General features: G+C 43.9%; 1 protein-coding gene and 1 long non-coding RNA gene across 4 annotated transcripts in view; one reads left to right on the top strand and one right to left on the bottom strand.

Moving 5' to 3' along the window:
- Window positions 1-26904, bottom strand: part of RALGPS2 (Ral GEF with PH domain and SH3 binding motif 2) — a 677704-nt gene that overhangs the window by 275396 nt on the left and 375404 nt on the right. For all 3 annotated transcript variants that reach the window (XM_030206437.1, XM_030206439.1, XM_030206438.1), the window contains one exon: window positions 26165-26302. In XM_030206437.1, coding sequence (XP_030062297.1) covers window positions 26165-26302 — 138 coding nt within the window. The remainder of the gene's footprint in view (window positions 1-26164; window positions 26303-26904) is intronic.
- LOC115472240 lies at window positions 14979-18544 on the top strand. The gene is made up of 2 exons (XR_003942490.1): window positions 14979-15225; window positions 18453-18544. It is a non-coding gene; the product is annotated as an uncharacterized LOC115472240 (long non-coding RNA).

The raw sequence follows: 26904 nt of genomic DNA, 5'->3' as shown, positions 1-26904 counted from the left end.
TGGACAACGTCATACAACACATCTGTAACAGAGACTGCTTCAGACTGCAGAATCTGTTGAAACCAGCAAAGAAGGGCTCAGGTCTCATAACCTCCAAAAACCGAAGCCTGGGCCCAACTGCCAAGGATACAAACACCTGCTTCACAAGCAGCTCACGACCCTTTTGACCTGAATATCCTTTAGAGTCACTTCACCTTCCACAGGAATCATAGTCCTAATTGTGACTGTCACCACAACAGCGTCCACTTTAGGAATATGGAAGAGATGCTCCAAGTCTTCCTCAGGCAGGATACAGCTTCCTTATTATCATGGTACTCCTTCATCACTCTTCCGGTACTATTTTGCAGAGGGCCTTGGGAACTGGGAAGGATTTTCACAGCTTCCTCAAGCCAAGATTAGATCCTGTTTTTTTTTTTTTTAATCCAGTTTTACTCTTATTAATGGAATTCCTACCATTTATCTATCTATAGTTTTTTAAATATTGTAAACTGCATAGATGTCTTACTCTATTCAGTATATCAAGCATGAATAAACTGGATGTCATCCACATACAATACAATCTTTGATTCTATGGGGGGCCAAGGCCCTATATCTTTAATATCCACATTTGTTTGAATCATTTTGCCAGTGGCTCCAATACTATAGCAAAAAGAGGGGACATGGGGCAACCCTGCCTCATGATTCTGTCTAACAAGAAATCTTTAGAGTAGATCCTATTTACTCTAATCTTGGTTTCGTTTGGGGGGCAAGTATACAAGGCCTTTACCCACTGACAGCCACCCCCATTTTCCTCAGGGTAGGAAAGATAATCCCCCAGCGGATGTGGCTGAACATTTTCTCTGTACTGACTGCGTGAATCAAGGGATGGTATTGTTTTCTTTTTCAAACACCACCTCAAATTTAGAACTCACTGTACATTACCCCTTGCAAACCTTCCTGGCAAGAAACCAGCCTGATCCCAATATAGCATCCTTCCTTACATTTTTTACACTGAATGATATATACCACATTGGAAGATGAGCAAGTGAAAGATCCCTTTATGTTGAATATCTTTCCTTTGTGGATGACTTTGGGGTCCTGTGAAATATTTTGGCATAGTTTGCAACTGGATAAATTACAGGGAAGTGTGCCCTTCTGTCCTTTTCAGTCTGTGAAGGAAGTTTACTTCTGATTAGCTTGTGTTTTAAATTGGAGAACAGGCCAGATGCTTAAGACAAGATTCAATTTACATAGACATCATATGAACAATACTGGTGCCAGCAGGGTTCCCACGGCCTGTTGGTCAACATTTTACAGGACCAGGACACTGTACCATTGATTTCACAGTGAGAATCCTCAAAGGTAACTTTAAAACCATACAAGAACGTAAGACCTTTGAAGTCAGAATGATTGATATTTTAACACCCAACAGAAAGGACTTAACAAGGATCTGGGGTTCCTAGCCCATTATAAACCATAAGCTGTATGTCTCTGTTGATCACCCTCCCCTCACCTATCCACACCCACCCTGTTAGAATATCAATGATATGCTTGATGTCCCCTGGATACTTCCTACCCACCCCCCTCCTCCCACCCTGTCAGACTGTCATAGTAATGCTTGAATGTTTTTTCACTTATATCACGGTCAGCTAGCACATTTGCTTATTTCCGATCTGAGGAAGAAGGGCAACCTTCAAAAGCTAATCAAGAATGTATTAAGTTATGTCCAATAAAAAGGTATCATCTTATTTTCTTTTCCATGTTTTATTTTGTTTGATTTCTATTGATAACCTTAAGAGTGGACTAACACGGCTACCACACTCCTCTACTTAAGTTATTATTAAAAAATTCCTACATAAAGCCAAGGAGGAGTCGTATCCTTGGATTGACAAGTTGGCAGACTGCCTGGACGCATGTGAAGATGGTGACAGTAAGCAAAAAGAAAAAAGAAGGACTTTCAATAACTGAAGTGTCTAACAATATTTCTCAATTTTAAATCTGTATATGTGAATGAAGTTTTGCATTGTCATCCTGCTTAGATTAGTTTGATGAAGTACTTTGATCTCTGTCGCAGCATAAAATAAATGAGTTTGGTAAATTGACACTATGGTTGGAAGTTTTAGGGTTAATGTCTATTGTTTAAAATATGCTAGAGTGAATGTCAATCTTAACTTACTTTTGATAATAAGTGAAGTTTCCTGAGTGCTGCTGAAATTAGTGGTGTGTGTGTATTTCTTTCCCTTGGTCTCCTAGAGTTGAAAATAAAGGTCCAGGTATGATCCTGTTCTGGGCAGGTCCCAGGTAATCATAGCCACGGGTGGGCTGGGGCCTATCCACTTTGGGCACAGGCCTGCCCAAAATTTCTTCTCCCTTAATATGGTTGGCGGAGATCCCCACGCCCCACCAGCCAAAGACCTTCTCCCTGCTGAACAATTACATTATAGGTGGCCACCAGCACTGTCCGAGTGCTACTGCCAGCCGCAGCCCCCCCCCCCCCCCCCCCCCGAAACTGAGCATACGCGGAGGCCAGCTCGGGGACAGTGACGGCAGCCACCAGGAAGCAGCTTTTCAGATTGGCATAGACAAGGGGAATCGGAGATCATCAGTCGAGCACAGGGTTCTTACTTCATTTACTTTATGGGGGGGGGGGGTGGAAATTAAATTAGGGGTTTTGTTTTAGTTGAAGAGTCCACGGGATCCAAGATTTAACCCAAACCAGGTGAAATTAAATAGGGTTTTGTTTTAGTTAGGGGGTGTGCTGGGAGGGGGGTGGAAAACTAAAATTAGGGTTTTGTTTTAGTTGGGGGAGGAGTGGTGATGAAAGTTTTGGCCCACCCACTTTGATCTCAGGCCTGCCCTAAATTGGCTGTCTGGCTAAGTCACTGGTTTGTGGCAAGACTGTAATCTACGTTTTTTCATTTCAGCCTTCAGTTCTCCAAACCTCCCCCCCCCCACACACACACACACACATCTTCCGTAATATAATTGAACAGCTTTACCAAATGTAACCCCAGCAGGGTTTGAAAACTTTTTGTAAAAGCCTGGGGTGAGGCAATCCAATCCTATCGACTATCCTACTTTAAAATTATTATTGCCCACTCCACCTCCAGCCCAGTTATTGCCTAATAAGAATTATTGGAGAATGACACAGGGACAGTGGATACGTGGTTAACCGCGAGGGCAGGAACAGAGTTCACGGATGGGGACAAACTTTGCCCCAGTGTCATTCTCTAAAAAGCTTGAGACTAACCTTAAAACAGACTGTTTAAGCTAGATGGAACAGAAGCTATAAAATACTAGTATCGATATGTAAAAACATCTTAGACAAGGCAACCTGAATTCAATGATAAAACTGCAGAAACTGTTTTTGGATTTAAATGAAGCACTGTTAAGTGACATCATTTGTGCCTTGCCTGTCTTTGATGTGACAAGAGTCTTGTCTGCTGATCAACTCCTACAGTCTGTAAATGTCCATAACGTGCCCAGTTGCTCAGCATCTTACTATTACTGCAATAGATTCATCCATTTTTGCTGACACTTATTTTCCTGTTCATCCAGCTACACATGTTGATTCTCTTCTACACTTACGTCTGAAAGACAATCCAATTATCTTCCCAGATGATGTAAAAACACAGGCAACTTAATCATTGAGAAGGCTGTAGAAAAAACCAGATTGAAATGGAAGGCTAGAGTCCATCAACATCAACAATCCAGGATCCTCCACAATCCACATTCCCAGAAAACATCATATCTGTGGAACAGCCCCTCTCCAAAAGATAGAATATAGATGTTAGCAGTTTTATGAGCAACTTTATGGAAAATGCCTTCTTTGAAGGATATTGTTAATGAATTGGACAATTATTTATGTTGAGCGATGCAGATGATTTTTCGATTTTGGAAAAACAAGCAATGTACTGGCCAAAACTTGCATGGGGGATCTTATGTATTCCTGCTGCAAGCATATCTTTTGAGAAGACATTTCTATTGCAAAAAAAAACTGTGTAGACAGGAGAGCTAGACTGAATCCTAAGATCGTTGATGACGTATTATTCATCCACAGATTAATAAATCATAACAGTGCTTCATAGGGCATATATCTCCCCTGCTAGGGCATACAGAGTGGGCTGAATTTGTACCCATGAACATTTAACAGGGTGGATTAGGGTTCCTTCGTGTAGAAGTCAGCTATTGTTGGGGCTGGAAGGGTAAGAGTGAATGGGGGTGTACTATAGTTGCTCGTTGGTTATTGTTTTCTATTTGTGATTTATAAAGACCCAGGTACAAACGCAAAAGGGGAAAATACCGCTTTAGTTTTATAAGACAACAATAAGGTAAGCAGATTTGATCAAAACAGATTTGCAGGAAAAAAAATAAATGGGGGGGGGGGGTGGGGGGGGGAGAAAAGACCAGCAGGGCTGGCAAGCAGACACCACTACTTGTCATTGTGAGCAGTGCTTCCAGACAGGGCGTCCTTTCCCTGAAGAAGCCCCATTGGTGAAACGGATCCCTTGGGGGATGCCCGAGCACTACGCTGCTTCAAGCTAAGTAGTTTTTGTGTTCTTTTGCATTTTATGTTTTTGAATGCTTTGATGAACACAGTGGATATAGCATATTTATTATTAAAAAAAATCATATAAAAATTTGTTCACATCCACGGGAGGAGGTTGGGTTAAGACCAGTGATTGATATATGGTGATTGCTCAAGAGCAATTCCAGTAATTTGGCTGATTATCACCTGTCTGAGGTCTTTCTTCCCCCCTCCATTTATTTTTTCCTGCAAATCTGTTTTGATCATATCCGCTTACCTTATTGTTGATTTATAAAGACCAAATATAAATCATAAGTGTTCGAGGCTTGTGCAGATGAGGACACAGCTCGAGGGGATGGGGATAAACTTTGTGTCATTTTCTAAAAGTTCCATAGCTTCAGCCTCTTCCCCTAGTTCTGGCAAACTACACTGCCCCAGGTACTTTATATGTACCTCCCATATGGACTTGTCTGTATTCAATCCTGGTAAGAATTTTTGAAGCATTTTTTGAGGTGCTCAACATCATCTTGAAGCAGCTCCTGTGGATCTCTGATTTTCAGGATAGCGAATGATACATACCTGTAGCAGGTGTTCTCCAAGGACAGCAGGCTGATTGTTCTCACGACTGGGTTGACGTCCACGGCAGCCCCCACCAACCGGAACAAAACTTTGCGGGCAGTCCCACACGCAGGGCACGCCCACCGCGCATGCACGGCCGTCTTCCCGCCCATAGCGCGACTGTTCCCGCTCAGTTGAATGACAAGCAAAGGAATGAGGAGAAAAAACACAACTCCAAAGGGGAGGAGGGAGGGGTAGTTGAGAACAATCAGCCTGCTGTCCTCGGAGAACACCTGCTACAGGTATGTATCATTCGCTTTCTCCGAGGACAAGCAGGCTGCTTGTTCTCACGACTGGGGTATCCCTAGCTCTCAGGCTCACTCAAAACAAGAACCCGGTCAATTGAACCTCGCAACGGCGAGGGTATAACAGAAATTGACCTACGAAGAACAACTAACTGAGAGTGCAGCCTGACCAGAATAAATTCAGGTCCTGGAGAGTGGAGTTGGATTTAAACCCCAAACAGATTCTGCAGCACCGACTGCCCGAACCGACTGTCATGGCGGGTATCCTGCTGGAGGCAGTAATGTGATGTGAATGTGTGGACAGATGACCACGTCGCAGCCTTGCAAATCTCTTCAATAGTGGCTGACTTCAGTGGGCCACCGACGCTGCCATGGCTCTGACACTATGAGCCGTGACATGACCCTCAAGAGTCAGCCCAGCCTGGGCGTAAGTGAAGGAAATGCAATCTGCTAGCCAATTGGAGATGGTGCGTTTCCCGACAGCGACCCCTTTCCTATTGGGGTCGAAGGAAATAAACAATTGGGCGGACTATCTGTGGGGCTCTGTCCACTCCAGATAGAAGGCCAAAGCTCGCTTGCAGTCCATGTGTGCAACTGACTTCAGGCAGGGCGGGTATGCGGTTCTGGGAAAGAATGTTGGCAAGACAATTGACTGGTTAAGATGGAACTCCGACACCACCTTTGGCAGGAACTTAGGGTGAGTGCGGAGCACTACTCTGTTATGATGAAATTTAGTATACGGAGCATGAGCTACCAGGGCTTGAAGCTCACTGACCCTACGAGCTGAAGTAACTGCCACCAAGAAAATGACCTTCCAGGTCAAGTACTTCAGATGGCATGAATTCAGTGGGCTCAAAAGGGAGGTTTCATCAGCTGGTGAGGACGACGTTGAGATCCCATGACACTGCAGGAGGCTTGACAGGGGGCTTTGACAAAAGCAAGCCTCTCATGAATCGAACGACTAAAGGCTCTCCAGAGGATGGCTTTAACCCTCTACACGGAGATGGTAAGCCTAATCGCACTAAGGTGATTCCTGTACTGAGTTTGTCTTGAGGCCAGACTCTGATAAGTGCAGAAGGTATTCAAGCAGGTTCTGTGCAGGACAAGAACAAGGTTCTAGGGCCTTGCTCTCACACCAAACGACAAACCTCCTCCACTTGAAAAAGTAACGTCTTTTAGTGGAATCCTCCTAGAAGCAAGCAAGACACGGAGACACCCTCAGACAGACCCACAAGCGAAGTCTACGCTCTCAACATCCAGGCCGTGAGAGCCAGAGACTGAAGGTTGGGGTGGCAGAAGCGCTCCGTCTTCTGTGAAATGAGAGTCGGAAAACACTCCAATCTCCACGGTTCTTCGGAGGACAACTCCAGAAGAAGAGGAACCAGATCTGTGCGGGGCCAAAAAGGCGCTATCATAATCATGGTGCCGTGGTCTTGCTTGAGCTTCAGTAAGGTCTTCCCCACCAAAGGTATGGGAGGATAAGCATACAGGAGGCCGTCCCCCCAATGGAGGAGAAAGGCATCCGACGTTAGTCTGCCATGCGCCTGTAGTCTGGAACAGAACAGAGGCAGCTTGTGGTTGGTCTGAGAGGCGAAAAGGTCCACCGAGGGAGTGCCCCACTCTCGTAAGATCTGGAATGGAGCGACCACTCGTGCGGGTTGCATGACTCTGCTCAGTCTGTCGGCCAGACTGTTGTTTACACCTGCCAGGTAGGTGGCTTGGAGAAGCATGCCGAACTGGCAGGCCCAACGCCACATCCCGACGGCTTCCTGACACAGGGGGCGAGATCCTGTTGCCCCCCTGCTTGTTGATGTAATACATTGCAACCTGATTGTCTGTCTGAATTTGGATAATTTGACAGGACAGCCGAGTCTCTGAAAGCCTTCAGTGCGTTCCAGAACCGCTCGGAGCTCTAGGAGGTTGATGTGAAGATCCTGTTCCTGGAGGACCACAGTCCCACATGAGCTCCCCACCCAGGCGAGATGCATCCGTCATCAGCACTTTCGTGGGCTGTGGAATTTGGAATGGGCGTCCCAGGGTCAAATTGGTCCGAATGGTCCACCATGCAGTGAATTGCGGCAACTGATGAGAGGCGGATGACATCTTCTAGATTCCCGGTGGCCTGGCACCACTGGGAAGCTAGGGTCCATTGAGCAGATCTCATGTGAAGACGAGCCATGGGAGTCACATGAACTGTGGAGGCCATATGACCTAGGAGTCTCAACATCTGCCGAGCTGTGACCTGTTGAGACGCTCTGGTCTGGGAAGCGAGGGACAGGAGGTTGTGGGCCCTCGCTTCGGGAAGAAAGGCCTGAGCCGTCTGTGAATTCAGCAGAGGCTCCTATGAATTCCAGAGATTGGACTGGCAGGAGATGGGACTTTGGGGTAATTTATCACAAACCCCAGCAGCTCCAGGAGGTGAATAGTGCACTGCATGGACCGTAGAGCTCCTGCCTCCGAGGTGTTCTTGACCAGCCAATCGTCGAGATATGGGAACCACGTGCACTCCCAGCTTGCGTAGATACGCCCGCGACCACCATGACGCACTTCGTGAACACCCGTGGGGCAGAGGCGAGCCCAAAGGGCAGCACACAATACTGAAAGTGCCGTGTCCCCAGGCGGAATCTGAGATACTGTCTGTGAGCTGGCAGTATCGGGATGTGAGTGTATGCCGTCCTTTAAATCCAGGGAACATAGCCAATCGTTTTTCTGAATCATTGGCAGAAGGGTGCCCAAGGAAAGCATCCTGAACTTCTCTTTGACCAGATATTTGTTCAGGCCTCTCAGGTCTAGGATGGGGGCGCATCCCCCCCTGTTTTCTTTTCCCACAAGGAAGTACCTGGAATAGAATCCCTGCCCTTCCTGCCCGGGTGGCACGGGCTCGACCGCATTGGCGCTGAGAAGGGCGGAGAGTTCCTCTGCAAGTACCTGCTTGTGATGGGAGCTGAAGGATTGGGCTCCCGGGGGGACAATTTGGTGGAGGGGAGGCCAAATTCAGGGCGTATCCGCACCGCACTATTTGGGAGAACCCACTTGTCGAGGTTATTAGAGGCCACCTTTGGTGAAAAACTTTCAACCTCCCCCCGACTGGCAGATCGTCCGGTACGGACACTTTGATGGCGGCTATGTTCCCATGGATACAGTCAAAAACCCGTCCCCGGTTTTTGCTGTGGAGGCGCCAGGGGACTGCTTAGGCGCACGCTGTTGACGGGAACGAGCGCGCTGGGACTGTCCCTGTGCCTGATGAGGCCTTCGGGCCGGCTGGGTGTACCTATGCTTGTTGTAGGCGTAGGGCGCAGCCTGCCTGGCCCGGGAAAAACGTCCACCTGCTGAGGTGGATGCTAAAGGCGCCCGGTGGGAGAGCTTGTCAAGGGCGGTTTCCCGCTGATGTAGTTGGTCCACCAACTGCTCGACCTTCTCACCAAAAATATTATCCCCACGGCAAGGGACATCGGCCAGCTGCTGCTGGGTGCGGTTGTCCAGGTCAGAGGCACGCAGCCATGACAGCCTGCGCATCACTATACCTTGGGCCGCAGCACGAGATGCCACATCACAGGTGTCATATATACCCCTGGACAGGAACTTTCTGCACGCCTTCAGCTGCCTGACCACCTCCTGAAAAGGCCTGGACTGCTCCGGGGGGAGCTTGTCGACCAGGTCCGCCAGTTGCTTCACATTATTCCGCATGTGTATGCTCGTGTAGAGGCTGGTAGGACTGGATGCGGGTCACGAGCATTGAAGATTGGTAGGCCTTCCTCCCAAACGAGTCCAGAGTGCGAGACTCCCGCCCCGGTGGCGCCGAGGAGGTATCCCTCGAACTCCGTGCCCTCATTGAGAGCAGAGTCCACGACCGCCGAGTCATGAGGCAATTGAGGCCGCATTAACTCTGGGTCTGAGTGGTTCCTGTATTGGGACTCTGCTTTCTTGGGGATGGTGGGATTAGATAAAGGTCTCAACCAGTTCCGAAGCAGTGTCTCTTTGAGGACATTGTGCAACGGTACCGTGGAGGACTCTCCTAGGTGGTGATGGATAGTCGAGGACCTCGAGCATCTCGGCCCTCGGCTCCTCACACAGAGACCACGGGGAAGGGGAATGCAAATAGACATATCCCTGACGAAGGAGGCAAAAGAGAGGATCTCAGGTGCGAGAGCTTCCTCTCTGGTGAAGGAGTGGGGTCGGAGGGAAGGCCACAGACTCCTCTGAGGAGAAATATCTGGGGTCCTCCTCCTCCCCCCACAAGGCCTCTTCCTCGGTGTCAGACATGAGCTCCTGTAGCTCAGACCTCAACTGGGCCCGGCTCGACTTCGAGGCACCGAGTCCTCGGTGGCAGCGTCGAGCGGTGGACTCCCGCGCCGGCGGGGATGAAGCTCCCTCCATCGACGTCGACGGGGACTCCACCTGCGTGGCGGTCGAGACCGGCACCGCAAGCGGCGTCGGTGTCGAAGGCCTCGGCACCGGGCTAGAGGCACGCCGGCGCCTCCATCAACGGCGCCGAGGGCGCAAGCACCCCCGGCACCAGCACAGTCTGGCGCATCAGCCCTTCCAGGATCCCCGGAAGGATGGCTCGGAGGCACTCGTCCAGGCCCGCTGTCGGGAAAGGCGAGGGGGGCCGGTAGAGGTGCCGGTGCCGGAAGCTGTTCGGGTCCAGGAGACGGCACCGAAGTGCTGGTGCCCTGACGTAGCGATTCCTCTACCACCGAAGGGGAACGCTCCTCCCGGCGCTGCCGCTTCCTCGGCGTCGAATCATCTCTGGAGCCGGTAGCCACATGCGCCGTGGGCGACCGATGACGGTGCTTTTTGTCTTTTTTCGGTGCCAGTCATCGGCGCTCGGCGGTACCGAAGAGGAGGAGGTAGATCCCCCTCGGCCTCGAGGGATCGGGTCCGACAGGGTTCGGTCCCGAGGGCCCTGGGTAGAGGGAGTGACCGGGGCCGATTGGCCACGCGGCCTCTCACCCCTGCCATCTCCGGAAGACCGGCGGGCCAACGGGACCTGTGCTCCTGGGGTCGGTGCCGTCGGTGCCGATTTCGTGGACATCGGTACCGGGTACCGAAGATCCGGCCGTCGACACCGATGCCGTCGAAGTCGAGGGGCCGGCGCAAGTTCCAAAAAGACGGTCCCGTAGAACTTGCCTCGCCACCTGTGTCCGTTTCCGTAAACCGAGACACAAGGTGCACGTCTTGGTATTGTGCTCCGGCCCGAGGCACTGGAGGCACCAAGCGTGAGTGTTGGTCTGCGAGATATGCCGGCCGCACCGACCACACTTCTTAAATCCACTCGGGACCTTCGAGGACGTCGACGGAAAAAATCGCGTCGGCGAAGTCAAAGTTGTCGATGGTAGGCGGTAAAATCACACCTCGAAAAATAAATCGGACTGCGCGGCCACAAGGCCGCAACGGGACGCCCCCGCTAAAAGTACGAGGGGAAACAAAGTTTTCTCTTTTTTTTTTTTTTTAAACAAAATAAAACAATCAGAGAAACAACGAAGAAAACAACGAAGGAAAAAAAACTTGCGGCAAAAGCGCGATCCGGTTTCCGGGGCTTACAGAGAGAGAGACGAACACGGCTCTCTCCAGCGCGGAAAAGAAAGACTGAGCGGGAACGGTCGCGCACGGGCGGGGAAGACGGCCGCGCATGCGCGGTGGGCGTGCCCTGTGTGCGGGACCGCCGCAAAGTTTTGTTCCGGTGGTGGGGGCTGCCGTGGACGTCAACCCAGTCGTGAGAACAAGCAGCCTGCTTGTCCTCGGAGAAGGTGGCTTTACTTAGTTTTGCTTAAGTGTATTGGTATATTGTTGTTGCACAAATCTAGGTAATGCTCCAGAGTGGCATTCCAGAATATCTAAGTACTATCTAGCCACTTTCAACAGCTTCTGTACCCTTTTTGACCTTGACTGTGTATGCTTTCATTCTAGCGAAGCAATCTGCCTACTAAGTTCTTCTCCCTTCCTTAACTTCTTTTTTCTCATGCACTGCAATGGAGATGAAGACCCTGATTACAGTTTTCATAGCCCTCCCTCACATGCTTTGGGTTGCTTACTCATCATTCAGTTTGAATATTGCTCTAATTCTCTTTCTCTACACTGCCTCACCCATTTCCTTTTACAGTAAGCTGTTATTCAACTTCTATAATCCCTGTTTAGCCTCCCCCCCCAAACTCTTAATTTAAAACTCGCCCAAACCGGCACACAGTCAATCACCTCAATAGGCTCCACTCCTACCCAATTAACCTGGTGCCTCCTTTCTCTGCTACATCTAATAAGCCACAGATGTATATTCATGGGAAAGCCCTTCCTTAAATCTCCAAGTATCACCTCCAGTATGTCCATGAACACATTCAGTTACCTTCTTTCTATATGTTGGCCCCCTCTATCCCTTCCCGAGTGTCTAACAAAGGGTGTAATATTAAATTTAAGTCCCTCCCCTCAAGTATAACCCACCTGTCACCTCTAACCCTCAGCTTTTCCTCCAGCTCCATAAAAAAGGAACCGTGCTCTACCCTAGGAGCATATACACCCACTAAAGCAGACTTAACCTTATTTTCCCCTCACCAAATCACATAAAATCCCAGAAAAAAATACATAGATACACTGTGAGGAACCCCTGAGGGTCAGGGAAGAAGGTATTCGGGAGAGGAGCAAAATGGCGTAGGTTATCATACCCAGGATTCCAACTACAAGTCCCGAGTATCCTAGGGGCTGGGTAAGCCACGCCACCACGGAGGCAAAAGTTCCCAATAGCCGGAGAAGGGAGGAGGACTACAGTTCCCAAGAAACCCCTGCAAAGCCCTAAGGGGCAAGCAAAGGGAGCAGCAAGGGAACTACAAGTCCCAGGATCCCAAGGGGAGGAGGGAGATTGGCTGAGGAGGAATAATCAGGAGGGAGAGGACCAGCTGGGGACCATAAAGGGAGAGAAGCCCATGGAATGGGAGGTGGAGAATGAGGTCGGAGAGGAGATCCAAGCCCAAGATGACTGGGGAAGGAGCCCATGGAGATTGCTGCTCTAGCTCAGCGTACAATGGAAGAAGTTGAAAGGCTTCATACAAACCTTCTTCAAGGATGGGGAAGGCTTGGAGCAAAGGTTAAGCAGCTGTTCCACTCAAGGGGGAGAGAGGTGTTGTGCTGTAAAGCAGTGAATGATTTCAGCTGTGGCCAGACGTCAGACCCAGCTGGAGAAACAGGTAGTGACTGAACTGTGTCCAGAAGTGGTGCCATGCTGGGGAAACAGTGAGTGACATGAACTGTGTTTCAGAAACACTGCCATGCTGGTGAAACAGGGGAGTGATTTAAAACTGTGTCCAGGAATCAGGCCATGCTGGGGAAGCAGTGAATGATTTAAACTGTATCCAGAAACTGTAGCCGGCAGGGGGAAGGATGTCTTGGCCTTGCTGATGGAATAAAGCGGTTTTAAGCATATTTTGGAGTCTGCTTCTGGAAGTGCTGTGTTCAGGGAAGGGGCCCTTCCAGGGTCAGCCGTAGTTCATATCTGCAGGAAGGCCTGAAGGTGGTGGCCTGCTGACAACATACATACATACACATATGCTAAAGGCTCCATCTTCACTAATGTTACTGGTAATGAACAGCTGTCTATTTGAGGCCAAATATTTGTGAAAATAAGAACAGTTTGCCAGCAGATGTTCATTCCCTTACAAGCTGTTGTCTCCTGGACAAACAGAACATCCACCCCCAATCTCTACAACTCTTTAAACACTGAGATCTTGTCCTTGAATTTAGCCTGTTTACATTCCAGGAGATCAACTCCCAAAAACTCTCCCACTGTGCCCCCCTTGATGTCCAGCTTGGGCCTCTTCACCCCCCCCCCCCCCCCCACCATACTTCCTACCCTTCCCCCCTTCTGCACCTCTCCTCCCAACCCCTTCCTCAATCTTAGAATCCCACTCCCACAGCTGCCTACTAGAAAGTGATCAAATGACCTGAAGATGATCCTTCAACACTTTATTACCTCATTAACTCCCTTTCCGCTCACCCAACTCCCCCTCCCAGTTCACTCCACTCATCCACGCTCATCCCACAACTTCTCCTATCCAACCCACACAAGTCCACGCATGCCAATGTCCATCAGTGATGTTGCAGGATTATTTTCATATTCTTTGACTATCTTGCACCATTTGCATCCTCCTTCTTTCATCTATCCATGGCACTAGACCTTGTTACAGTTCTCCTCCCATGTCTCTTGAGGTTCCTGCTGAGGCCCATTTAAGTCTCTGTCAGTCAGATACCCATTGCTACTTTGAGGTACTCTACTGTTGACCTCTTTGCCAAAAGCTGTGAAAACAACCTACGACCATCTAAACTTCAGGAAATTACTAAAAACCAACCTGTTCAAAAAGGCATACCCTACAGACCCAACATAAATGCGTACACTCTGCAACACAGCAAAACCAAAGCTCGTAATGGACACTATATAACCTCTCCTCTCCTCGATCCCCATTGTGCTTGATCCTTAATCGACCACAACATCACCATGTATTTGCTTCTCTACCAGACTTGGCGAACGCCTTTACGGTACTATGTAAGCCACATTGAACCTGCAAATAGGTGGGAAAATGTGGGATACAAATGTAACAAAATAAATAAATAAAATATTCCTTAGGGAAATTAGTTATACTCAATTGAGCAAAGCCCTTTCATGTCTCCTCTTTTGTGCATATAAAACCTAATATTTTCTTGTCTCATATACTGAGTGACTCCCAAACTTCTACTTTACAGTTCTCCTGCTTTGCAAGCTTGCGCTATCATCTGTTCCTTCACCACAAATTCATGGAAGCAAGCTATAATGTCCTATGGTTTGTTCCCTTGTGGGTATCCAGGCTACAGAGGGCCCTTCCTTTCCTTGGTCTTGGCTACCAAACAACACTCTGCAAACTTCCATCACAACAGACACACAGTTTGATACTGTTCAACTTCAGGGATTCCCCTAAGCTGCAAACTGCAGTGGCACAACATGTCTTTCAGGTCCACAGTTTTGTCCCATATCTCCTTCTGTCCCTTCTCCAACCTGTATAGTGCTGCGAAGCTTCCTCTACTCTGCTCGCCATCAGTTCCTCCAGCAACTCTTGCTAAATGCCAAATTTCTCTTATGTCAGTTGTCAATTTATGCAGTAGACCTCTAAATTCCTCTTTCATAGCCTGCATGTGTCACTTGAGCTCTTAGAACCATTTTGGGGTCCTGCGCCATCTTTGACTCATAGCTCTCCACCGCTATATGTGTGCTACACTAACATGTCATTTTCATGCCACTGACCTTCACTCCCTCCTGTATAGAAAAAGAATGGAAAACTACAGGAGGCTTGTAAAAAGCTGAGAGAATGACCTTATAAAGGAATGATCAGTGGAAGGCTGAACAGTGCAGAAACAGGAGAAAAACAAACCTTGCCTTAAGAACAGATAATGTCTGGGGTCTGCTGATTTGTGGTTAGAGCAAAGGGCAAGGGAAAGATAAGGGAAAAATAGCTGAATGAATAGCTTAAGTTACAGACATGCTGTGTATATAAGGAAGATAGGAAACACTGTCAGTAAGCAACTTCATCTCTGTATAACTTGCTTCCTATGTAAAGTTATTACATAGCTCTGCCATATATTAAGAAATTATAATAAAATTATTATCTTACTATATGTACTACATCATTTTCTGCATTATTGGCAAGGAAATTTAACAATTGGCGTCCCTGGGTGGGCAAGATAAACTGCATGTCTGACAGACTAAATTGATAACCAGTATAGTTATTGATACCGAAGGACGACCATCTGATCGTTGATCTTATGATACTGGCCAGCTCATGAGAAGCGTTCAGCGTTCATCGGGAAGTGAAGGACCAGAAGGGTCATTGATATTGAGTTGTGAGTACTAGTACACGGTTTTAAAACTGGTCAAATTTATTTTTTCTCTTGTAACTGTTGTGCTCTTTTTGTCTCTGTTTTCTTTTTTTTGCTCTTCTTTTTTGCTTTGGTTATTTTTGTTTCGCAAAATATTGTTATTTCACAATGGCTAATGTAAATATTGATGATGTGATATCAGAGACGTTTGATATTAAATATTCACTTTATGTAGATAGCACACGCATGTGTACCCCCGTTACAACATGTACAGGAAGCTTTTCCGTTTGATAAGAAACAGCTTGCAAATTTAAACCTAAAATGGGTTAAATACGCTCAAAAGGATTCCTTTTTGGGCTGGCCCCAGAATGGATCATTTGAACGTCATGTTTTATTGCAATTATTGAAGTATATACAAAATAACAAAAAAGGAAAATCATTGATTAAGCATTTGTACTGTTGGAATTATTTTCGGTTACTGCTGATATGTGGCATCACGATAAGAAAGAATGTACAGAAAAGGCTATGAAACCGCAGAGAGAACAGGAAAAGAAGCAGGAGATTGCAGGTTCACTAACCTCAACTGCACCTCCGCCGTATGAAAATAATAATCATACTTCAGGGACAGTTACGACTTCACTATTTCCGGTACAATCACTAAAAGAATTAGAAAGCAGCAGCAGAAGAGGAAGATGATGAAGTAGCTGTAGGATATAAGGGGTGGAAGACAGGAGTAAAAAAGTCAGAATCTAAACCAAGTAAAGATAAGGAGAGACCTAAAAAGCCGATAGACTGTTCCCCCGTTAAGGAGACAGGTGAAAATTTATTAGAAGATATAGACACATTACCAGGAGATGAGGCTGATATTCAAATTAAGGGTTCCTTTACTATGAAAGGTAACATAAAGGTTATGGAAAAAAAGAATAAAGACGAGATAGGTGATGATGGAAGTTCACAGGGAGCATGTGGAGGTGTTAAAACGGGAAAACAGAGGGATGTACCTAGTGGAGAAAAGGTAGAGAAATGGAATTCGGATAAAAGTATGTTTATAGAAGCCATATTAGGATCTATGGCATCAGGAAGTGTGACAGAATATGGTTATGGTTTTTGGAATGAATTGGTAGGGTCGTTTCTGACAGCCAAAGTTCCCTTACCATGCCATATTAAGGGCCCGGCTGAGTTACAAGATTTGAATAAACTGGAGAATGTAATTGTTAGAAAGGGAAAAGATTGGGAAAATCATGAAAGACTAATAAGAGGAATAAAAATATGGCGAGAGACTGCACAAAGATTCCTTGAGAAAGAAAAAGAGGAAGGAGAAACAGATATACAAACTGTTTGCCCTATATTTACACGAACAGATGCAATAGGGAATGCTACACGGGTTTACAAACCATATAACCCTATAGATATTAGCACTATGACAAATAAACTTCCGAATATACAGAAGGGTGCCCGAATTTGGCTGGAGCAAATGGATACCTTAACTGCAGGAACTCAGTTAGCTGTGGGGGATTTTAAAGCATTCTGCACAGCAGCAGGAGTGAGCTTGGCACAGTTAGCATTACAAGTCAAATCCAGCCCTACTTATGCATACGCAAGATGGGGTTATGTTTTCAGGGCAGGCACGTAGGGAATTAAGTGCAGCATTAACAAATGTGTTATAGCACGAACACAAGTGACATTTTTAGGACAGACAGTGTCAGGAACCTCCAAAATAGTAACAAGGGAGGTGTTGCAGGAAATTTTGAAATCACAAATACCACAAACCTTAACTCTGCTTAGGGGATTGTTAGGATCTTTTAATTACTGTAGACAATGGATTCCAAATTATTCACAGATTGTAGCACCACTTTATCGACATTTAAGGGTACCGGCTGGTACTGCTTTAAAAGCTGCTATACAATTGACAGAATCTGACATCAGTATTATTAAAATAATAGTACATCACTTATCACAGTATAATCCTCTGAGTACGGTAGACCCATACAAGAAGGTTCACATTTGGGTTAAAGATATGGGAACCTCATGGGCAGCAATGGTGAATCAAGAACCGGAATTCGTGAAACCTGTTTCCTTCCTTTCAGGTACCTTTAGTGCTGTAGAAAAAGGTTTGCCCGAAATACCAAGACAACTAGTAGCACTAGTGGCTGCAATAGAAAAATGGAGAGCTGTTATGCCATACAGCCCCATTATCCTGCATACTAATCATACTATACACCATATGTTGTCACAAAGTCAAGCAGCTCTTACTAGTACCCGATATGGGAAATATCAAGCAGTTTTAATAGGTCAGGATATAGATACCAAACCCATGACTAAAGAACAGAACAAACAAATGGATTTGGTTTTCCAGATGGAAATTGAAGTAGAGAAACAGATAGAAAAATTACTTGATATACCTTCTTTGCAGTTACTGACATTTTCTCCACTACCCAAGGAAGAGGGAGATCATTGGTTTACCAATGCAGCTCAGATAAGCAGTAAAACATCGTTTGCAGCATTAAAAACTATTTTATATGCGGTAGACATAAAAGTTGAGAAAAAGGTTCAATACAAAGCACCAGAAGGTACTTCTGCCCAAGAAGCAGAACTGATGGGAGTGTGTATGGCTCTAAAAGAAACAGAAAAGACAAGGTCCTGTACTATTTATACAGATAGTGCATATGTAGTGAGCTCATTGCAATATCATTTACTAAAATGGAAAAGACGAGGATTTCTAACGGCAAATGGAAAACCCCTACAACATAGTCAAACTTGGCAACAAGTTTTACAAATATTAAGTGAACGAGAGGGTTATGGTACAAGGACTGCAATAGTGTGGGTGGCTGCACATACAGGTCAGGATACTATGGAAGCTAGAGGTAATGATTTGGCAGATAAAGCAGCTAAAGAGGTATTACAAAATAAAATCTTAATACAAACACGTTCACGAGAGCATATGAGGTGTGATACTCCCTACCCTCCAGATCCAGGTCAGATAAGAGTTAAACCTACAGAACAAGAGAGAATACAATGGGAAAATTTGGAATGTAAAATGGATACAGGAAAAACAAAATGGATACATCCAAATGGGAAAATTTGCATGACTACATCTGAGCTAATAAATAACTTTTATAATTGGCATGTTACATTGCATTTATCCGCGTCAGACATGAGCAAGGCTATGGAGACCATATTTTGGCATCCAAGAATACTTGCTTATGCCACACGCATTGTATTAAATTGTATGGTTTGTTCTAAAAATATAGTACATCGAGGACCAGTGATTTCTCCCGGATCTATTCCAATTCCTTCAGGACCAGGTGTAGAATGGCATCTGGATTTTACAGATATGGTAATACCGGTAAAAGGTAAAAGGTATCTTTTAGTCTGGGTGGATGCTTTCAGTAAATGGATAGAAACATTTCCTTGTACAAAGGAAACAGCACAAGTGGTGATAGATATGTTTCTACACCATATTTTGCCAGCACATGGATGCCCAAAGAAACTGGTCACAGATAATGGAAGTCATTTTGTGAATGCCTTAGTAAAGGATATGACAAGACTCTGTGGAATATTACACAGACAAGTAGCAGTTTATAGGCCAACCTCTAATGGACTAGTAGAAAGATACAATGGCATCATCAAAACTAAATTACGTGTGCTACTAAAAGCACTGAATAAGGCAAATGAGAAAACTTATACGTGGTTGGATGTGTTACCACTGGCTGTATTACAAATAAGAAGCCATCCTAGTTCTCGTTTGCAAATTTCACCTTTTCAGTTGCATACAGGACGAGATCCCAGAGGGATACCTGTAAAAGAAGTAGATCAATCAACTGAAGGTGCAACAGACTATTGGAAACAGATAAATCCAATAATTAATTTGACCAGAGATATGGCAATAAAGGACTCAAAGCAGATACCTAACATGACTTTGTGTTCTCACTTTTCAATAGGCCAAAAGGTGTTAAGAAAGAACTTCACACACAAAACTTGGAAAGACTCGATCTACGTTGGACCATTTGAGATTAAAGAACTCACCCATACTGCTGCACGATTAAGTGGTCATACTACTTGAGTGCATTTATCCGATATAAGACGTGTCAACGATACTGGTACTGAATGACTGAAATGGCACTCATCTGGAGTATCGTTGTGGTACATTTTATGGTTCTGACACGGGTTACAACCAATGAAGTGATGGGGAGTTGGACAATAAAACCCCACCGTACAACTAGACAACAAGATAATGTTACCTGTCATAATGGGACTACATGTATATTATGGAATTGTTTTCTAACTTGTAGAATATGGAAAAGGAAAGAAGTAAAAATTAATAATGTGCACAACATGACAAACGTAATGTACAGTAGAGTACAACAAAGGGAAGTATAGAAAGGAAAGGTAATATGCTTAAAACTTCTAACCACAAATGCAGTAAAAGGAGAACTAAGGAAGGATATAAACACTTGAAAGAAAATGTTCTTTAGCTATGACGGCCTAGGGAAATAGAGTGAAGAGACATACCACATCTAAACCTAGCTCAAACACGCTAATAGAACTATAGTGTTGTGAACACTGTAAAACAGTGTTCAAGGGAGGTTTGTATAGAAAAAGAATGGAAAACTACAGGAGGCTTGTAAAAAGCTGAGAGAATGACCTTATAAAGGAATGATCAGTGGAAGGCTGAACAGTGCAGAAACAGGAGAAAAACAAACCTTGCCTTAAGAACAGATAATGTCTGGGGTCTGCTGATTTGTGGTTAGAGCAAAGGGCAAGGGAAAGATAAGGGAAAAATAGCTGAATGAATAGCTTAAGTTACAGACATGCTGTGTATATAAGGAAGATAGGAAACACTGTCAGTAAGCAACTTCATCTCTGTATAACTTGCTTCCTATGTAAAGTTATTACATAGCTCTGCCATATATTAAAAAATTATAATAAAATTATTATCTTACTATATGTACTACATCATTTTCTGCATTATTGGCAAGGAAATTAACACTCCCCATACAGCAGAATCCTTCTCACCTTTTCCATGCCACAATCAGATGTTTAACAATGCTCCCCATAACAGGTCTGCTCACTATTTTGTGGAAGTAGGGCTTTCTTTGCCTCTTAATCATGGTCCCTTTATGGGAACTCAGACTCTATTCTTCAGGCTGACATCACCTCCTCCTCTATGACTGATCTTTTTCTGCTATTATCTATGCCATTAACTAAATAGAATTGCAAGGCTGAGAACTGCCAACTTCTGCTACATACAGTGTGATGAGGAGGAGAAAGCAGAAATGCTAAATGTACTTTTGTTCTGTGTTCACAGAAGAAAGTCCTGGAGGAGGACTGTGGGAATATATGGGAATGAAGTAAATGTCGCACCATTCACAGAAGAAAACATTTATGTACAATTTGAAAAATTGAAAGTAAGTAAAGCCATGAGGCTGGATGGGATACATCCAAGAACATTAAGGAAACTTAGAAATCCTGGCGGGACCTCTTAAGGATTAATTTAATAGATCCTTGGAGACGAAAGAGGTGCAGTGGGATTCGAGAACAGCAGATGTGATCCCACTTCACAAAAGTGGGGACAGGGAAGATGTAGGAAACTGCTTTGGTGGTTGGAAAACTAATGGAAACTCTGCTGAAAGAAACAATAGTGAATGTCCTAGAATCTAATAGACTGCAAGATCCTTTGGCAGCATGGTTTTGCAAAAGGAAAATCCTGTCAAACGAATCTGACTGATTTCTTTGACTGGATTACCAGAAAACTGAACAAAGGACATGAGCTAGATATAATCTACTTGGATTTCAGCAAAGCCTTTGATACAGTTTCTCACAGGAGGCTCATGAATAAGCTAAGCATTATGTAGTTTGGACCCAAAGTAGTAAACTACATTGGTTGACTGACAGACTACAGAGGATGGTGGTATATGGAACCTGCTCAGAGGAAAAGAAGGGGAGTAGTGGAGTGCTCCAGGGATTGGTGCTGGGGCCAATTCTATTTAATATATTTGTGACTGACATTGCTGGAGGATTAGGAGGAAAAGTATGCCTTTTTGCAAATGACACAAATGTTACAAACAGAGTAGATACCACAGAGGGAGTAGAAAACATGAGAAGAGATCTACAAAAATTAGAAGAATGGTCTAAGTACTGACAGTTGAAATTTAATGCGAATAAGTACAAAATGATGCACTTGAGATGCTGAAATCCAAAGGAGATGTACCAGATTGGAGGTGAGACTGATAAGCGCAACTCAGGAAACGGACCTTGGGGTGATCATTTGAGGATCTCAAGGCAGTGAAACAATTTGATAAGGCTGTGCCATAGCCAGGATGCTAGGCTACACTGAAAAAGGCAGAACCAGTAGAAGAAAAGAGGCTTTAATGCCACTGTACAAGTCGGTGAGGCCCCACTTGGAGTACTGTGTTCAATTTTGGAGGCCATGTATCGCTAAAGATGGAAAAAGACTTGAAGCAGTTCAAAGAAAAGCAACAAAAATGATATGGGGTTTGGACCAAAAGACATGTGAGAGAGAACTGAAGAACTAAATATGTATACCCCAGAGCAGGGGTTCTCAACCTAGTCTTCGGGACACACTAGGCCAGTCTGGTTTTAATGATATCCACAATGAATATGCATGAGATCAATCTGCATACAATGAAGGCACTGCATGCAAATTTATCTCATGCATATTCATTGTAGACATCATGAAAACCAGACTGGCCTGGTGTGTCCTGAGGACTGGGTTGAGAACCCCAACCCTAGATGAAAGGAGGGATAGGAGTGATATGATACAGATGTTTAAATATTTTAAAGGAATTAATCTGCAAACAAATCTTTTCCATAGAAAGGGAAGTGGTAGAACTAGACGACATGAACTGAAGTTACCAGGGGTTGACTTAGGAGTAATGTCAGGAAGTAGTTTTTCGTGGAAAGGGTAGGGGATACCTGGAATGCCCTCCCGCAGGTGGTGGAAATGAAAACAGTAACAGAATTCAAAAATGCATGATAAAAATACAAAGGATTCCTATATGGCAAAAGAATGGAAGCAAAACAAAAGTTTGCGGTGATTAGATGGTAACTCCAGTAATTGGGAAATAAGGCCAGTGCCAGACAGATTTCTTTGGTTGGTTCTCCAATTATGGCTAGACACATCTGAATGGGGAATATAATTAATTAACCAAAATAGTCTTCCAGACGTGGGGAACACGAGAATCCAATTAAGAAGAACCCAACGCTCAAAACGGTTTTATGATTAATTTAGATATTAAAGAAATAAGCAGGCTCATGTGAATTCATTAAACCTCAGTGGCAACTTATTTCACAAGGGTCACTCTACCCTTGATTCGCCTGCCTCTTCACAGGTCAAGAAAAAAATAAGATACATTTGGATATAAATTATTAAAATGTAAGAAACTTTAAATCGTTCTTGACCTGTGAAGAATTAGTTATGCATACAAATATCCAGTGTACCTGAATGTAACTCACCTTGTGCTACTACTGAAAAAGGTGTGAGCAAAATATAAATATTTAAAAAAATGATGCTATTCTATAACTTGCACACGAATACACAAGCTTCTGACTCTTACATTTAAAGGTTTCTGGATGGGATTACCACAATATCTTGCAAATCTCACTATTACATACTCTCCTCCACAATTACTCTGTTTTTTAACCAATTATCGTCTGGTTCTTCCAAACAGGCTACTCTAGATCACCAGACATTGTGCTTTTTATTTTACAGCCCCATTCTATTGGAACTCTCTCCCCCAGGTTCTATGGGCAGAGTCATCTCTCAAGAAATTTAAAGTGGCACTTAAGGCCTGGCTATTTGGTCATGCCTATAATCTCCATTAGAAGAACCCAACTATCAAAATGGTTTTATGATTAATTTAGATATTAAAGAAATAGGCACCCCTCCGAAGGGACACCACCTTGTAAGTGGTGGAGGGGCGTCCGTGTTTCAATGACTCAGAGGGCAATGCTAAAGGGTTACCCATATCAGACAGGCCTCTGAGGAGAAACCAAAGAGTGTCCCAACCTGGAGGATCCAAGATGGCATTGAGGGAGGACGTACGCTAGTTGAGTTCCCGTTTTACACCAGAATGCCTGAAGAAGAGGGAGCGCTCCCCAGAGAATGGAGAAGAGAAAAGGCAAAGCCATGGTGCTGTCCTCCTCGAACACGGCTGGGGTTCCCACCACTTCTCAGTCTATTTTGGAGAGATTCGGGGTCATAATGTCGAGGATATCAGTTCTTGCTTCGGGGAACAGCAAGGCTTTATTGCTGAATTTCAGTGGAGGGAGTGACTTTGAGTCCCCCTGTTGGCACGATCCCTCCAAGACCCGGAAATAGTATTGCTTTGCTATGGAGGTCAATAATGGAAACACCCGAAGTGGGTTAGGATTTTCATGTGACCCGAGGAGGTCCTGGTACAGCATCGACTCGGATAATAAACCAACTGGGGGATTGGAAAGTGAGCTCTTCCCCCCGAAGATATCTGGAGCGGTTTCTGTGGAGAAATTGGACTTGGTGAAGCCAATAATGTCATAATGGACGTACTATAGGAACTGCAGCAGAATGTGAATAACTCGCTTCTTCAGATGTTTAAAATTTTTCACTATGTGAGTTAAAGAATTTATATTAATACTTATCTAATAAAGTGGAAGTCCAAGATATAAAAATAGAAACTTTAATTATGGAAATGGCTTCTCTATGAAAATCAGATAATTTGGTAATGAAGAATAGTTATCTTTCTTGTAAAAATTGGAATTTCTGGAGAACCAATTAAGGGAAAATAACTTGAGAATGATAAATTTACCTAATAATATCCTATATATCAGCTACTGAATTCTTGAAGAAATATTTCTCTGATACTTTGCTAATACCTTCTGATAGCCACATTTTGGTGACTAAAATTATATTTCCTTTAAAATCTTCTTTATCAGAGAAAAGAGATGCAAGTTTAACTGACATTTTGGAAAATTCAGAAGTTATAGATAGAGTTATATTATTAGTGACTTTCGTCTTTGATTTAGATAGGAACAATGTTTTGAAATTGTATTTCCGATACATGGTTGATAGTTTTTTGGGTTCAAAGATGCATATATTTCCTGACACATCAAGGGAATCGCAGACTGGGAGGTGTGAAGTCTTGGCTTTTAAGCCAGGAATCATTGCCCTAGGTGGGACCTTACTAGTGCGATTCCCTTGTAAGTGTTTTATTTCCTTATTACTTATTTGTTTGAACCTAAGAAATTATAAGAGTTTGTGGAAAAAGATGAAGAATCCTCTGCAGCAACTTCCTTCAGTTACCACTGTACCGGCTGCAATAACCGATTAACCTTCCTCCCTCAGAAAATGTGAAGTGTAAGATTAACCATTTTGAGTTTTTCTTATTTTCTTTAAGATTGTTTCCTGATCTTGGATCTTCCAATTGTGGACAATTATGTAAATATATATTGTTGAGAGAAAATGTTTTCCTTTTTATATTAATTTCTGTATTTCCTTACATTTATGTGATAAATATGAATGTAATTAAGTAAAATGATAAATAAATAATAATAAAAAAAAAAGAAATAGGCAAGCTCATGTGAATTCTTTAGACCTCTTTAGGCCGAGTCACATGTCAAGAAAAAAATATACATTTGAGTATAAATTATTAAAATGTACGAAAGTTTAAATCGTTATTGACCTGCGAAGAGGCCTAATGAGGTCTAAAGAATTTACATAAGCCTGCTCATTTCTTTAATATCTAAATTAATCATAAACCGTTTTGAGCGTTGGGTTTTTCTAATGGAGATTGTAGGCATGATCAAATAGCCAGGCCTTAACTGCCACTTTAAATTTCTTGAATGACGACTCTGCCCATAGAACCCAGAGGAAAGAATTCCAGTAGAATGGGGCTGAAAAATAAAAAGCATGCTGTCTGGTGACTTCTAGTGTAGCCTGTTTGGGATTTGGAAGAACCAGACAATAATCGTTTAAAAAAAAAAAAAAAAGAGTAATCGTGGAAGAGAGTATGGAATAGTGAGATTTATGAGATACTACTACTACTTAGCATTTCTACAGCGCTGCCAGGGTTACGCAGCGCTGTACAAGTTTAGACAAGGGAGTAATCCCATCCAGAAAGCTTTAAATGTAAGAGTCAGAAGCTTGTGTATTTGTGTGCAACTTATAGAATAGCATCATTTGTGTGCGTAACTAAATAATTAGCAAAAAACTTGCAGAAAGTACCAATTATTGGCTATAATTAAAATTTATTGGCACTAATTAGCACTTATGTTCATAACTGTCCTTAGCTGAGATTTTACAAATTGTATGTAGAAAACCCATAATGCACAATTGCAAAGGGGGTGTGGTCCTTATCTTATTATTTTGTGAAGCTGATTGAACTACTACGACCCCTGAAGAAGGCTTTTCAGCCAAAACACGGCCCATGTTGGGTCCTTTCTTTGGGTCAGTTTACTTTTGGCAAATAAACTTTTGGACGCTATTACTCAGTCATTTGCCTTGGTTATTTGGTGCATTCCCACTTCCACCCTTGCTGTTTCTTCTTGTTATGAAGAGCATGCATCTTGTTCATTTAGTATATGGATGTCATTTGAGTTACTATGGAAGAAGAAACCATGATAGCAAGCTATCAGGAATATTTTACAAACCAGCATGTATAAGAAATGGACCAATTACCCAAGACACAGTATTAACCTGTAAAATATTTTAATGCTGTACATTAGCTTAAGAGCCAATATCAAGCCTTGGAATTGAAATAAAACTCACTTGCCTGGGAAAGAAAAGGTTTGCTTTACCAATGTGCATGTTCTAGGCATGTACTAAGGCTATGCTATTAAGCACATCTTTGCATTAACCTAAATGCTAGGAATACTCCTGTATAAAAGCAGTAAATATATTTTAATCCTGCCAATGGTAGGGACTCTAAATGAGTTTCAAAAGGTGCCAAGCAAGGGTCAAATTTACCATATTCACATGACTGCTGGAGGTCTGAGATGATTCGGAGGATGTTGTTCATTAAATTTGATCTCTGCTCATTTTCAAGGATGCTGCCAGTGGATGGGTATGCAGAGTCTATATATGTTAGATCTGATAGATAGATACCTGGAAATTAAAAAAAAATACCTTTAGTTATAATTTTCAATATTTTCCAAGGTCTTTTAAAATTCCAGTGCAAGACCACTCATTATTCATTCCTATGAAGAATCTAGAAGACATATTTACTTATTTTATCTTTTGTTTCACATTTTCTCATACATACAGTAGTAATTATATCCTGCAACAGCTTCATGCCCAAGAAAAGTGAAGATTCTTAACTGTAGCAGGTACTCTCCAAGGACAGCAAGCTTCATATTCGCACAAGTGGGCAACGCTGATTCATGTTGCCCGGTCTGGCTCCACCAAGCATGCACAAGTGCCTTCCTGCCTGCCAAACGAACGCGGTCTCCTCAGTTTAATACTATAGCAAAAATAAAGTAAAAATAACAAAGGAGACAACTCCAAGAGAATGTGGGAGGGATTGTGAGACTATGAAGCCTACTGTCCTCAGAGAATACCTGCTACAGGTATCTTCACTTTCTCCAAGTGGGGAATCCCTAGCATCCAGGCTCACTGAGAAACAACAAACATTGGTCAATTGAGCCTTGCAACGGTGAGGACATTACACAGAATAACCTGAAAGTACTGTATATACAAACTGAGTGAGA

The sequence above is a fragment of the Microcaecilia unicolor genome, chromosome 6, assembly GCF_901765095.1.
Source record: "Microcaecilia unicolor chromosome 6, aMicUni1.1, whole genome shotgun sequence".
NCBI lineage: Eukaryota > Metazoa > Chordata > Amphibia > Gymnophiona > Siphonopidae > Microcaecilia > Microcaecilia unicolor.
This window is presented reverse-complemented; position numbering and strand designations above follow the sequence as displayed.